Source organism: Podarcis vaucheri, assembly GCF_965113315.1.
Source record: "Podarcis vaucheri genome assembly, chromosome: 17".
Taxonomy (NCBI): Eukaryota; Metazoa; Chordata; class Lepidosauria; order Squamata; family Lacertidae; genus Podarcis; species Podarcis vaucheri.
In genome coordinates, this window is record NC_138755.1 from 17,209,740 (window position 1) to 17,224,260 (window position 14,521).

The 14,521-nt window shown below is 43.1% G+C and overlaps 1 protein-coding gene across 1 annotated transcript in view; it reads right to left on the reverse strand.

The window, feature by feature from the left end:
• Positions 1-14,521, reverse strand: part of CCDC171 (coiled-coil domain containing 171) — a 204,891-nt gene that overhangs the window by 17,796 nt on the left and 172,574 nt on the right. The window contains exon 25 of the mRNA XM_082206189.1: positions 8,791-8,943. Within this exon, the coding sequence (XP_082062315.1) occupies positions 8,791-8,943 (153 nt within the window). The remainder of the gene's footprint in view (positions 1-8,790; positions 8,944-14,521) is intronic.

Sequence of the window (14,521 nt, forward strand, 5' to 3'; positions counted from 1 at the left end):
AATAAGGAAGCAGTATGTTACTCTAAACTTTACTTATCTGCAGGTGTAAATACATAGGTCTAATAATAAGAGTTCCCACTGAGAAAAGTGTTACTTATATTAAAATATTAAAACTATTTAATGAGCTTTCTCCCACTGCCCTCCAAAAAAGTAAGTTTAAGTGTGTGCCTTAACCTGCTTGAGGCAAAGGAAGTTTCAAACATATTGGATTTGAAACTGGCCATTATTTCCCATGTTGCAAAAATGGCAATTTTATTTCCCGACAGCAAATGAAACTGTCAGGAAAATTTAGATGCAATAAAACTGTGTGGTTAAACCAACATGCTGGATTTGGACTAAAACTGAATTAAAGGAATTAAAATTAAGCATTATGTCAGTCAAAGTTTATAAAAACTTTATTAAAATGGGGATATTTGGTGGGAAAACCTGGGAGTTTGGGCCTCGGCGAAGCCCAACAGGACCTGTCCATTTCATCTCTATCAATTGTGTCACATTTGGAATTTGCACAATGAAAAATATTTTGCATAAGTGTCTTGCTCCTGGCAACCTTTCCACCTTTATAAAAAGTTGTCAAGGCAGTGTGTGACTTTCGCGGTGCAGAGTTTGAGAATGGTGGCTTCAGTCCAAGGCTAGCTAATAACGGCTGACATGCACTGGAACCTAGAGGCCTAAATCAACATTGTTTTCACAGCTGTAATTAAGCCACCTAATCAGAAGCACATTTTGACGGGACAGTTTCTGGAAGCCAGACATTATAATTTCTTATGCCTGGAGCGCAGTGGCTCATGAGAGGTCCTCATTTAATTTCAGTTTGTGTGTGAGTGTGTGTGTGTGTGTGTGTTTTAAAAGAGGCAGTAAAAAGAAAATACTATTTGGAGGGTGGTGGTGGGGGAGGTGGCGGGAAAGCAGGGCGCATCTGTTGAAATGAAGCAGGCCTATGTGTTCATGTCTTGACCAACTTGCAACCCACCCTCCTCCAGCCGTGCGCCGAGTCCCCGTCTCTCGGGTGGCAGCTGTGCGCAGTGAGAATAGGGACCTCTGCCAAGATCAACAGATGAGCTGGTCTGAACCGGCTCTCTGTGTGTTCCGATTGTAAATTGTGCTGGTGATGATTAGAGAACTCCAACACAGGATGTTGACTCTTAAAACTGTCCAGAGAAAATAAGTTTTGGGTTGCTTTCCTTCAAATTCGGTTAAAAAAAGGGGGGAGGGGAGGGGAAAGAAAAAGTAAACCCTTTTTGTGACTTGGTGCACAGAGTCGAGTCTCTGGCTGTCAGATGATTCCTCTAACATGAATCCACACGAATCAAATAGCCGTGTTGTTTTTATAAAAAGATATAAAAGGCCCTCGCAATGTTCCCACAGCAGGACCCGTCATCTCGAAGTGTTTATAGAAGAGAACCGCTGCTGAGTGCACTTCTTTAAGAAGCAAACCCAAAGCATTTTGCATGTGACACCACCTGCTAAAAAGGAGAGAGGTACCTGCAACTCCTTCAGTATCTAGAAGCTGGTTAGCACTTGTTATGACTTACCTATGCCCTGGTCACACTGAACTGTCATCTGGCCCATGCTCTGTGGAACTGCTGCAATGGGGAACTTTAAACATAAACTTTCAACCTCAGAGGCCATGGTAAGACTATCACTACGAAAGCCCTAGTCACTGGGGTCTGATTACGTTTAGTTCTGCATTTTAATTGCATATGGATTCTATTAACTCGCCCCTTTGCCTTATAGGCAACGTTTTAATCAAATAACTGCAATTTTCAAATATACTACGATAGCTTGACAAGGTAAAAGTTCACATGCCTAGCATACGTGGAATAGCAAAAAACAACAACTTCATATTGAAGAGGAAATAATTTTTACACACACACACACAAAGCGGGAAAATTTGTCAAATTATTCTGTTGCTGCTTGTGCTCATGAGGGCGGTAAAGGTAAAGGTAAAGGTAAAGGGACCCCTGACCGTTAGGTCCAGTCACGGACAACTCTGGGGTTGCGGCGCTCATCTCGCTTTATCGGCCGAGGGAGCCGGCGTACAGCTTCTGGGTCATGTGGCCAGCATGACTAAGCCGCTTCTGGTGAACCAGAGCAGTGCATGGAAATGCCGTTTATCTTCCCGCTGGAGCGGTACCTATTTATCTACTTGCACTTTGACGTGCTTTCGTACTGCTAGGTTGGCAGGAGCAGGGACCAAGCAACAGGAGCTCACCCCGTCGTGTGGATTCGAACCGTCAACCTTCTGATCGGCAAGTCCTAGGCTCTGTGGTTTAACCCACAGCGCCACCCGTGTCCCCATGAGGGCAGTAGGGATGGGGAATTTTGATACTGTAGGCCAAACACCCACTGCCACTCTATCTAGCCCTCCAGATTCTGCCCCAAGCTGCCCTCCTCATTGGCCATGTGCCACACGGTCCCTGAGGGCTTCTGCCCAGTTGAAATAAGTCCTTCAACTGCAATACTTTTGCTTGCTTGCCTGGCTGGAAAGATGAGCGGGTGGAATTCAGCGACATGATAATACACTGGTACCTCTGGTTGCGAATGGGATACATTCCGGAGGCCCGTTCGCAACATGAAAAGCCCATAACCTGAAGCACTGTATCTGCGCAGGTGTGCGGCACAATTTAGCGCTTCTGCGCATGCGGCGAAACCTGGAAGTAACCCTTTCTGGTACTTCCGGGTTGCCGCGGGACGCAACCTGAAAAAACGCATCATGAAGCAAACATAACATGAGGTATGACTATACTACAGTTCCACCAGCGCAAGCATTTCTGCTTGACAGATGGAATCATGGAATTGTAGAGTTGGAAGGGACCCGAGCGTCATCTAGTCCAACGCCCCGCAATGCAGGAATCTCAGCTAAAACATCCATGACAGATGGCCATCCAACCTCTGCTTAAAAACCTCCAAGGAAGGAGACCGTTCCAATGTCAAACAGCTCTTACTGTCAGAAAGTTCTTCCTGATGTTGAGTCGGAGTCTCCTTTCTCGTACAGTTGTACCTTGGTTGTCGAACGCCTCAGTTGCCGAACAAATCAGTTCCCGAACGATCAAAACCGGGAAGTGAGTGTTCCGGTTTTTGAGCATTTTTTTGGAAGCCAGATGTCCAATGCAGCTTCTGATTGGATGCAGGAGCTTCCTGCAGCCAATCAGAAGCCACGCTTTGGTTTCTGAACGTTTTTCCATTCGACTTCCATGGTGTGACTGTAATTGAAGCCATTGGTCTGAGTCCTACCCTCCAGAACAGGACTTTTAATAAGTCTTTGTCATTTTCTTCTTTTTATTTCAGCTTTGTGAAGCATCTGCCATTTAATCATATACGAAGTCACACTCCATACAGCAGTAGCAATTGCAAAAGTTGCCTCACTAGAGGGAAGGGAGCATTTCCCAGCACTTAGCATTGCAGTTCCTGGGAAAATGCAATGTCTCTATGACCAAAGAGCTGTGCAGAAGAGACGTAGCAGGAATCCAACAAAAAATGAGTAACACTCTCGTTGGCTGTGCTCAAAACTATCTGGGAAGGCCCTCAGATCTATGATTCATAACAACATTGTTTTCCCCCAAACATTCTCAGACTGCCTGTCCAAAGGTCTCCTGAATTGTGTCATCTCTACCTAGCTCAGCTTGTGGCATTTCATCACAACGACATCTCATGGAAAACAAATGAAATAAATACCACACACAAAACCGCATAAAAGCATTAATGACACAGGCGGCGGTTGGATTGCGATATTAGTGGGGATTTGCATCCAAAAGCAACAACTCTTGATATTTCCACTGGTAGGATGACAGCCCAGCTCTTTCTCCAGCTGTTATCTCACTTGCAACCATCTTCTCCTGAGGCTCATAATTCTTCCCCGCCCCCTTGATCTGAAGCTGTCCTCCTGACCCCGGAACATTCCCATCCCCTCTTCATGCATGCAATCCCCGTCTCCTCAGGTTCTCTCACTCCATCCTCCTCCTCCTCATTCTTTTTCACCCGTTTCCCCTCTCTTTTGTGATACTATCTAGATTCCAAACGTTTGAGTAATTGCTGGGAATTCCTCCCAATATGCAATATAATTGCATAACTCTTTGTCTGGGTCCAGGTGGACATTTTTTCGTTCTTTGTGCACAAAAACTTCAGCATTCTAAACTAAAACCTCCTAACGTTTGCAGAAATAACTTTGTTTCCTAGTGCCTAACGATTGCAGAAATAACCTCGTTTCCCAGTGCCAACAACAGGATTTCCCTGCCCTCAAGCAAGGAATGGGAATAGCTGTTCCTCCTGTGGGATTGTGGGTGGCAATCATACTCTGGAGTGGTGGATTTGTCCACTATTTGGTTGCTGTTGTGTTTTGGGGTTGTTGCTGTTGTTTAGTTAGCAGAAAGGAAAACATGCCTTCCGCAGAAGGACAAGCCTTGATGAATATGTGGACAATGTGCATATTTGTTCGAATCCCTCTAGGTATATCAACCATGATATAGCTTCAGCCATGCATAGCTCAGTTGGTTGAGCATGAGACTCCTGGTATGCCCTGCAGAGGACCTTAAGGTCCATGAATAATCATAGTTTAGAGGTCCCGGGCCCTAAGGAAGTCAGATTATCCTCCACCAGGGCCAGAGCCTTCTCAGTGATGGCTCTGACCTGGTGGAATGCTCTGTCCCATGAGACCAGGGCCCTGCAGGATTTAACTTCCTTCCGCAGGGCCAGTAAGACCTATTCTGCCTGGCTTTCAATTTGAATTTAACCTGATCTTTTATTCCCCTTCCTTTTATTCCCCCTCCCCTCTTTATGAAGATTACCGCTCTGGGATCCCACAGCTAATTCTCCCCTGGTCTCCTCACTGGCCCAAATAGGACTAATTTATCCAGCTAGCCCTGGTGATAATGCTTATTGGATGGATTTCCCCAAAAAATTGATTTTTGAATTCTGAATTTATTATTCACGTTTTATACTGTATTTTATGCTGTTTTTTGTTGCATCAATTAAGTGTTTTAAATCTGTTGTTAGCTGCCCTGAGCCTGGTTTTCTGAACTGGGAAGGGCGGGGTAGAAAAAAAAATTATTTATTATTATTTATTATTAATCTCATGGGTTTGAGCCCCAAGTTGGGCAAAAGATTCCTTCATCGCAGGGGGCTGGTCCCTCCCAACTCTACAATTCAAAGATTTGATGATTCCATGAAGTTCAAGTTTATTGTTTCTTTTCGACATGATCACAGGTATGGTTCTGAGCCGTGTGATGCAAACAAGAGTTGCCCAGACTCTTTCCTAAGACAAACTTGGGAATATTTGAATAAGCAATCACTGAATTAAACAAGACCAACAGGGAACCAGGCAGAGAGGGCCTTCTCGGTGGTGGTGCCCTCCCTATGGAACGCCCTCCCATCAGATGTCAAAGAGATAAAGAACTACACAACTTTTAGAAGACTCCTGAAGGCAGCCTTGTTTAGGGAAGTTTTTAATGTTTGATGTTTTATTATGTTTTTATATTTTGCTGGAAGCTGCCCACAGTGGCTGGGGAAACTCAGCCAGATGGGTGGGGGGTGTATGTATGTATGTATGTATGTATGTATGTATAAATAAATGACAGATAGGCATAAACTAAAACAGTATCAGTTGAGATGAATGTTGCTAAACTAAGTCTTTTAGTCCTTTTAAGGATTTTGAGAGTCCTGCATTCTGGAAAAAAATGGGAGCCCATACAGGCTTAGACCTATTTAGTTATGTGCAAATTATCCATTGTGTATGCAAATATTACCCATTAATTAAGAATGATGGGTAATATAGCTGAGACGTTTTCTGTTTTGATAGGTTTTGCATTCCAAAACATGCAGCTGCAGTAATACAATGCTAACACTTTGTGCCTGTACATGGGACCTGGATAGTTTATAAAGCATGATTTCAGAGGCTTTTCGCTCCACTTCAAAAAGAGTTTGTTAGAATGAACTTTCCTCAAAGCTCTCTCTGGCCAGAGGAAAGCGGCTCCCTGCGTAGCAGGCTGCACTTGGCACGGCGCCCGCTCCCTTGTTCACAACTTAAGCACCAGTAGCAATCGCAACAAATATTCAGACGGAGACAAAAAGGAACATCTGAAAAAAGATGCTGAGTTGAACATGTAAAAACCAAGCAAGATGCCCAAGATACGTAAAGAGTTTTAGGCCAGTTAAGACTCTGATCCTAAATTTTGCACGTGTGTTAATAATAATAATAATAATAATAATAATAATAATAATAATAATAATAATTTTTATTTATACCCCACCCTCACCGGCCAAAACCAGGCTCAGAGCGGCTAACATTGAATGTATAACACACTAACATAAAATCAGGCAATCAATTAAAATACATCCTAAAATCAGATCAGGATCAGAGTAAAATCCAATCAGATGTTGCCTGATGATGGCTTCCAAAAGTGCACAGATGCAACCCCACACCACACTTTTGCCCTAAAAAGCTAAAGAAGTAATGTATGAATCCATGGCCTGATAGCTAAACCGTGGCTTGTCTTAATGTCTGGACCCCAGGTCTGTCCGCAGAGTGTGATTTGGTTCAGGGGTGAGGCAAGCCACAATCTTGAACCCGTAGTTGTTCTGCAAACATGTATTTGTTATTTCCCATCTCAATTGCTTCAATGGGAGAGAAAATAACTTTTGATCCACAGCCTCCCCCAAACTGCCCCCAACACATCACTTTCATATCCTAACATCCCTGAGGGACTTAATGGGCAAACAAGTGATCTTGGTGGAAATGTCTTCTTCCACCCCAAGGAGGAGGCCTTAGGTGAGAGACCTTCTCCTCTACCTTCCCTGATCTACAAGGTCCAAGCGACCCTCATCTGCCCTTCCCACAAGGTAAGGATTGCTCCCTTTGTTAGCCTTAATTTATATGTGGGCAATAATGTTTCAGAGGTTAAATTAGACTTGAAATTGGATTAAATCTTGTAGTACGGGGTGGGGAAGAGAAACCCCATGTTTCATCGGCAAAGAATATGCTATGACTGAAAATATAGATGTCCATGGAGAATATTCACGTTTTAATTCACCAGTTTGGTTCGAAAAAAATAACTAACAATATTATCGTATTTTTCCATGTATAAGATGCCCCCATGTATAAGGCACCCCCTATTTTAGGTGACTAAATTTAAAGAAAATGAGGGGAGATGGCCCAAAGTTGTTGAGCTTTTTTAGGGGAAATTGCACATGCGCCATCACCCCAGAGGGACCACAAAGAAAGTTCATCACAAAGCACTGGTCCAATGTGGATTTCCCTCTTTGGAAACCTGCCTGGACTTCAGATATCACCTTATTTGTATCTGCCCATTCTTCTAGTCTCCCAAGAAGGAGCCTGGCATATAGTTTGGAGGCTACATCTAACAAACTAATGGGTGTATAATTGGCAGGATTTTTCTTATCACCCCTTTTATATATTGGGGCAATTATACTCAGCTTCCACCCTTCAGGTATGCGACCTGAGCTGTTAAGGTATGAAAACAATTTTGCAAAAATGGGTGACCAGAAATCAGGTCTTATCTTATAGATCTCCATTGGGATCATGTCTTCTCCTGGAGCTTTATTAGCTGGTTGGCTTGCGATTAGCCTCTTAATCTGATTGGGCGTGACGTCTGGCCATTTTGGCAGTTCTAATAACTGAGTATAGTAAACTTGTGGGGGTGAGTCAGGACAGGGGCCATATATTCCTGTAAAATATGTCACCCAATCCATTCCTTGGACAGATGCTTCTAACGAGTAGCCCAGCCCATTTGTGCCTTGGGTAACCAGATGCCAAAATTTCCGTGAGTCCTTTTGAAGTGCTGCATCTCCCAGTGTTTTCCACTGGTGTTCATAATATATTTGTTTCTTGCTTTTAAGTAATAATTTATAATTGTATCGTAATTGGGCTACCTCAGCTTGTAGAGCAAGACTGTGTTTATCCTGTTTTAACTTCAGTTTTCTAAGTTCCCTAGCTAGGCATTTTTTGCTTTTCTGACATTCCTTATCAAATCAAGTCTGTCTTTTAAACTTTTTGTCCCAGAGGGACCATTGCTGAGGGTTGGCAAAGTGGGCAGCCGCTCCCCTGAGCGGGAAACGCTCCCTAGAGCGCAGGCCGCCAACCAGCTAGCTGGCACGCAGCTCCCCCCTCCCCACGCCACTATCCGTGTATAGGACGACCCCAGTTTTTTGACATGATTTTTGAGTCAAAAAACCCGTCTAATACACGGAAAAATACGGTATTTCTTAATAGGAGGTAGCAAACCTTTAAAGAAACTTTGCTCCGGAATCATTGCCAAAGAAAAAGGAGATGTGACGCTATACTTTTTGATTTGGCAATCTTACACACAAGCATTTGTACAGGACAAAAGGGTGACAAATTAATTCAGCTGTTTCCTCCTCAACTATAAAGACTTTTACAGGGGGTGGTGATCAATTTGCTCTGAAGGGCAAAAGCCAAATAACAGATAGCGTAATATACTCCATCTTTCCAGCAGAGCTACGTAATAAATAAAAAACTGGGTTGTAATGCAACCCAGTTATGCAACCAAATGCAGGGCTCTGTAGAGTTGTGTGGCAGAGTAAAATTCTGAGGGGAGGGGGGATAAAATTATTATTTTTATTACCGTATTTTTCGCTCTATAACACGCACCCGACCATAACACGCACATAGTTTTTAGAGGAGGAAAATCCGTAGGCATGCCACCCGTAGGCATTCCCTCCATAACACGCACAGACATTTTCCCTTACTTTTTAGGAGGAAAAAGGTGAGTGTTATGGTGCAAAAAATACGGTCTTTTAAAAAAAGCAGACACTTACTGAGTGCAAGCTTTCATTTTCACGAAGGCATGCTGTTTGGAGTTCTGATTTCAGAGCTGCAATGTGATGCTGGTGGGACGCTATTTCTCTCTCGAGTGTAGAGACTCTGGAGCACGCAAGTTGATAGACATCGATGAAACTTCCAATCATTGCCTAAAGCAGAAGGAAAAGGAAAAGGAGTCGTTGTTATATACAAATGCTGGTATCAGGTCTGTGTCATCTGTGCCTAACCATGTTTCTGAAGAAGCAACATCTTATCATCTAGTTTGTATAACTTACTTGCTTACGAACACACTCCCCCCCAAAACTGAACATCAATACTCGCCTCTTAAAAATATATCAGATTGTATACATTTCTGCCAGCGCTGCAAATGCTATTCTGTTAATCTCGCAAAGCTTTCATTTCACTTTCTTCTACAATGTTTGAAGAATAATGTATTTGGATGTGTAAACAGAGCTTTCTGGACTCATCTCCCAGCTAATTTCACTCAGCGAAGCTCTGAAGAACACCGGAGAGGGAGTACGAACATTTTCAAAATGAATGGACTTGCTAATTCTCCCAACTCACCTTTAAAAAGAATTAGATTTAATTTGGCATGAAACTAAAGAAAGTTACAGACCTCTGAAAGTAAATAATCTGATTACAATATAGCTGGGAAAATAATTCTGTTCAGGTATATAGTGAAGGAATGTCCCAGCCGTGTAATATTGATCAGACCGATAATAAAGTTAACTGCACAAGAGAGTATAAATGATTTGGCAGTGCTGGTAACTTGATATCTGACCTAAATAGTATAACACTATTGGGATTATTGGACTTCTTTACAACTGGTTAATCACATTTTATAGTTATAGTTTCTCTCTGAAGTGACCTGTACTGATTTCTCAAACGTTAGAACAGCATTAGGGCTGATATAAAAAAAATTCTATTTCTTTACTGAATAAACCAAGATTAAAACAAAATATGGTGTAGTCTTTAGCATTTTTCTTTTTTCCCCTCTGATAAAGTAAATGAACATTTTGGAATGATCAGGCTGGTAAAAGTGTGTATAGACCAGGGGTCAGCAAACTTTTTCACTTTTTCAGCAGGGGGCCGGTCCACTGTCCCTCAGACCTTGTGGGGGGCTGGACTATATTTTTTTTTTGGGGGGTGAACGAATTCCTATGCCGCACAAATAGCCCAAAGATGCAGTTTAAATAAAAGGACTCATATAGAAACATGCTGATTTCTGGACCATCTGCGGGCCGGATTTAGAAGGCAATTGGGCTGGATTTAGACCCTGGGCCTTAGTTTGCCTACCCATGTGAAGTGAAGGACATGAAGCAGGAGTTGATAATGCAGGTGAGCTGTGCATAAGCAAGCTGCCAGCTAGCTCTGTGGAGGCTCCTTTTATTGGCACAATATGCAAAACCAGGCAGATACATTTTGGGCTGTGACCTTTACACATCTTCCAGTCCCAAGATTGTGGGGTGGTACAAAGTTATTTTGGCACCTGTTTCCACCGCGTCATTTTCCCCTTGCACAATGTATGATGAAGGAGACAAAGGTCTCAGAGAAAAAGGTCACAGACAGGACACGGCAGACTACTGAGACCGTGAAAGGTTAGACAGAGGGCAAGATGTTCAGACAGCTGTGGCCTTATTGTGAGGGGGAGTGTGCGCCACATCCCAAGGTCACGCGTGCAGGTAGCTGAGGCTGCCCACGGGCGGGAGTGTGCTCCACAACCCAGCAATCATTCCTACACCCATGGTATAGACCCTCCAAGTGTCCCTATTTTTCACGGATGTCCCTGATTTAGAGAAGCCATCCCAGTTTCTGGTTTGATCCCGGAATGTCCTGCTTTTCCTTTGGATGGCCCTGATTTTATCCGAGAAATGTTGGAAGGTATGGAGTTATGAAACCCCCAAGCCAAGGAGATAAACGACTATATAATTTTTATAAGACATCTGAAGGCAGCCCTGTAAAGGGAAGTTTTCTTTTAATGTTGAATGTTGAATTATATTTTTATATACGTTGGAAGCTGCTCGGAGTGGCTGGGGCAATCCAGTCAGATGGATGGGGTGTTGTTGTTCTTGTTGTTGTTATTGAATAGGGTGTCCCTATTTCCTTTGTATAAATGTTGGGGCCTAGACGAGTAATCAGAGTCCTGTTTAGCATACCATATCCCAACCATGGGATATGTGAGTGAGAGCTGGACCATAAAGAAGGCTGATCACCGAAAAATTGATGCTTTTGAATTATGGTGCTGGAGGAGACTCTTGAGAGTCCCATGGACTGCAAGAAGATTAAACCTATCCATTCTGGAGGAAATTAGCCTTGAGTGCTCACTGGAAGGACAGATCCTGAAGCTGAGGCTCCAAGACTTTGGCTACCTCATGAGAAGAGAAGACTCCCTGGAAAAGACCCTGATGTTGAGAAAGATGGAGGGCACAAGGAGAAGGGGACGACAGAGGACGAGATGGTTGGACAATGTTCTCAAAGCTACTAACATGAGTTTGACCAAACTGCTGGAGGCAGTGGAAGACAGGAGTGCCTGGCGTGCTCTGGTCCATGGGGTCACAAAGAGTCGGACACGACTAAACAACAACAACATTCCAACCCTGCAGCTCAGCTATACGTGTTCCTCAAACATTTTTGAGGTTCAGTGAATTATTAAGCTCATCTGTAGAAGAAGCAGAAATATGATCATTTTGCAAGTATTATACCTTGGGATGGAAGGGGATGGTGGGTTGGAGAAAGAGATGCGCATTTGCACAGCAGATACAGAGAAGGAACTGTGTGTAGCGAAAAAGACCTTCCATGCAGGGGGTCACTCGCTGGCCTGGAACCACACACAAACTGCATTGTGATCACAGAATCACAGTGTGATTCTAACCCTTAGTGTGCTTTCAAACACTGCCTTTATTTGCAGGATATGGTCCAGATTGCTGTATTCATGCCTCGCTATCATATTGGGCTATGCATATCCTATTGTACACAACTATAGCTATATCAGGGATGCCGGTTCATAGAAGCATAGAATTGGAGAGTTGGAAGGGACCCTAATATTCATTTATTTGGACTCCCTACAATGCAGGAATGGGCACAACTCAGTATTTTGGTGCAAGCCGATAGTTCGTCAGCTATTGTACTTGGGGGGTTTTGCTCACTGCTATTGATATAAGAGTCTATATTGAATACAGCAAATCCAAGAGCGTTTTTACACATGGTCTCTGTGCTTGAAACACATCATTTGTGAATTATGTCAGTGCACAGGCAAAAGTCGCTACTGATTTGTACGGCATAGCTAAGGGAATATTGTGAAAAAGCTTCCCCAACCCCTCGATTCCAACCACTAGATATTTCACGCAAAGTGTTGAAGAAACAATTCTACTTAAACAGTTACGTTATAGAGAAACATGTTCCTTTTTTCTCACGTTAACTTTTTTTAAATTCTCAATTACAAAAGGGTAATCTCTGTTCTTTTTTAGAAAAAAGCAACACACAGAAAGGTTAAAACCCACTTGTTCAATACTGTTCAAATATCAGAAACATAGACAAGTACAAATGACCAGATAGAACAGTACGTTATGCAATCATAAGAAACTATAGGCGTTATGAATCAACTGCAACCCAGTCTAATCTCCCAAGTGAAATTTAGACAGCGCTACATACATTTTAATTCGGACAAGTTCTTTGGGGTAACATTTCCTACTTTCCCAAAAGGAACCATGGAATTTTCAGTATCATGTGTTCAGAGACTCATATTTAAATCTCAGTGGAAAGATGATATTTCCAGTAGCTCAACAGTATTTATTAGTGTGCTGCCAAGAATGGATTTATTGCTGACTCAGCACAAAGTAACCTGTGCGGTAATTAAGAAAAATCAAGATTTCTGTTTTTGACTTTTTTTCCTATAGACAGTAGGATGAAGAGTCTATAACTTCTATAATACAGAACTCCTTTTCTGTTTTACGGAGTTCAATACCTTTGTTCTTTTTTTACAATTCGTTTTAAAATAGTACGTTAAATTTTAGACTGAATATCACCTATCCTCTGCAAGGCTGTTTCTGCAGAGTCCAGCCATTTTTTAACTGATAGTCCATTTCTACCCTTCCATCCCAAGGAACCAGATTCCTCAGATGTGCCTGGTTTAAGGCGCAATGTCTGGACCTTTATTGTGCTGGTTAGCTGAAACGTTTATCTTCTGGCTTTGCCACATTTACACCAGAAACCGGCATCACACAGAATTTACTGGTGCGAAATTATTCTCTTTGGTATAAGAATTTTTCATCATTTGGTATAAGAATTGCCAAAGCTCTTACAACCATGCAGACAGACAATAAATCCCACATAGGTACATTAAAACCAAAAGGAAAGAGAGACATTTGGAAACATCCCACCCACTTCTAAAAGGCCACAGATATTTAAAGGTCAAAAGCCTGGTTACATAGCAAGGTTTTAGCCTGGTGCCAGAGATAATGACGGCGCCAGGTGAGCCTCCCTGGGGAGCGCATTCCACAAATGGGGAGCCACTGCAGAAAAGGCTCTGTTCTTGTGTTGCCACCCTTCCAACCTCCTGTGGAGGAGGCAAAGAGACATTCGCAGGGAAACCAAAATGCTTGTTTACAAAGCTATTGTACTACCAACCTTACTGTATGCTTGTGAAACGTGGACCACTTATAAACGCCATCTCCAACTCCTTGAAAGATTAAATCAACGGTGTCTCTGAAAAATTGTACACATCACTTGGGAAGACAGGCGAGCTAATGCCAGTGTACTGAAAAAGCAAAGATCACCAGTGTCTTGATTCTTCAACATCAACTTTGTTGGACTGATCATGTTGTGTGAATGCCTGGTGATCATCTTCCAAAGCAACTACTCTATTCCGAATTAAAAAATGGACAGCGTAATGCTGGTGGTCAACAAAAGGGGTTCAAAGACTCTCTCAAGGCAATTTTTAAAAAATGTAGTATAAACACAGACAACTGGGAAACACTGGCCTGTGTGCGCTCCAGATGGAGAGCAGCCTTTACCAAAGGTGTCATGGGCTTTGAAGACACACGAACTCAGGACAAAAGGAATAAACATGCTAAGAGGAAGGCATGTTTGGCAAACCCTCTTCATGATCCACTCCCACCCGGAAATCAATGTCCCCACTGTGGAAGGACGTGTGGATCCAGAATTGGCCTCCACAGTCACTTATGGATTCATTGTTAAAACTGTGTTTATGGGAGACAATCTTAGTTGGCTACGAGTGATCAGCAAAGAAGGAGGAGACACATGAAGAATGGCTTGGAGGATGATCTCAGGGTCCAGATCGGTTCATATGACAAGGTGCGGTCCTTGAGGCATTGTGGTCCTGAGCCGCTTGCACCCGGAAACTAATTGGCGGCCAGTGCAGTCGGAAGCAGAGGGGCTTGTGCAAAGGTGAGCCAGGAAAGATCACCTGAATTCTGCTAGATTCACCTTCTGCTTGTAGCTTCCATGTTCTAAAATCCCTGCAATGGCAGAGGGTTTGCCCCAGCCTTCAGCAAAAGATTGGAGGGGGGGGGCAAAGTGGAAAATCCTGCTGTAGAAGAGAAACTCCAGTGACGGTTCTCGAGATCCCACACACTGCTTTCAAAAAACGGTGATGAAGATTTTAGAAGAAAGAAGAAGAAGAAGAAGGAGGAGGAGGAGGAGGAGGAGGAGGAGGAGGAGGAGGAGGAGGAGATTGATAGAGGAATGCAGCCTCTTGATTTCTTACTG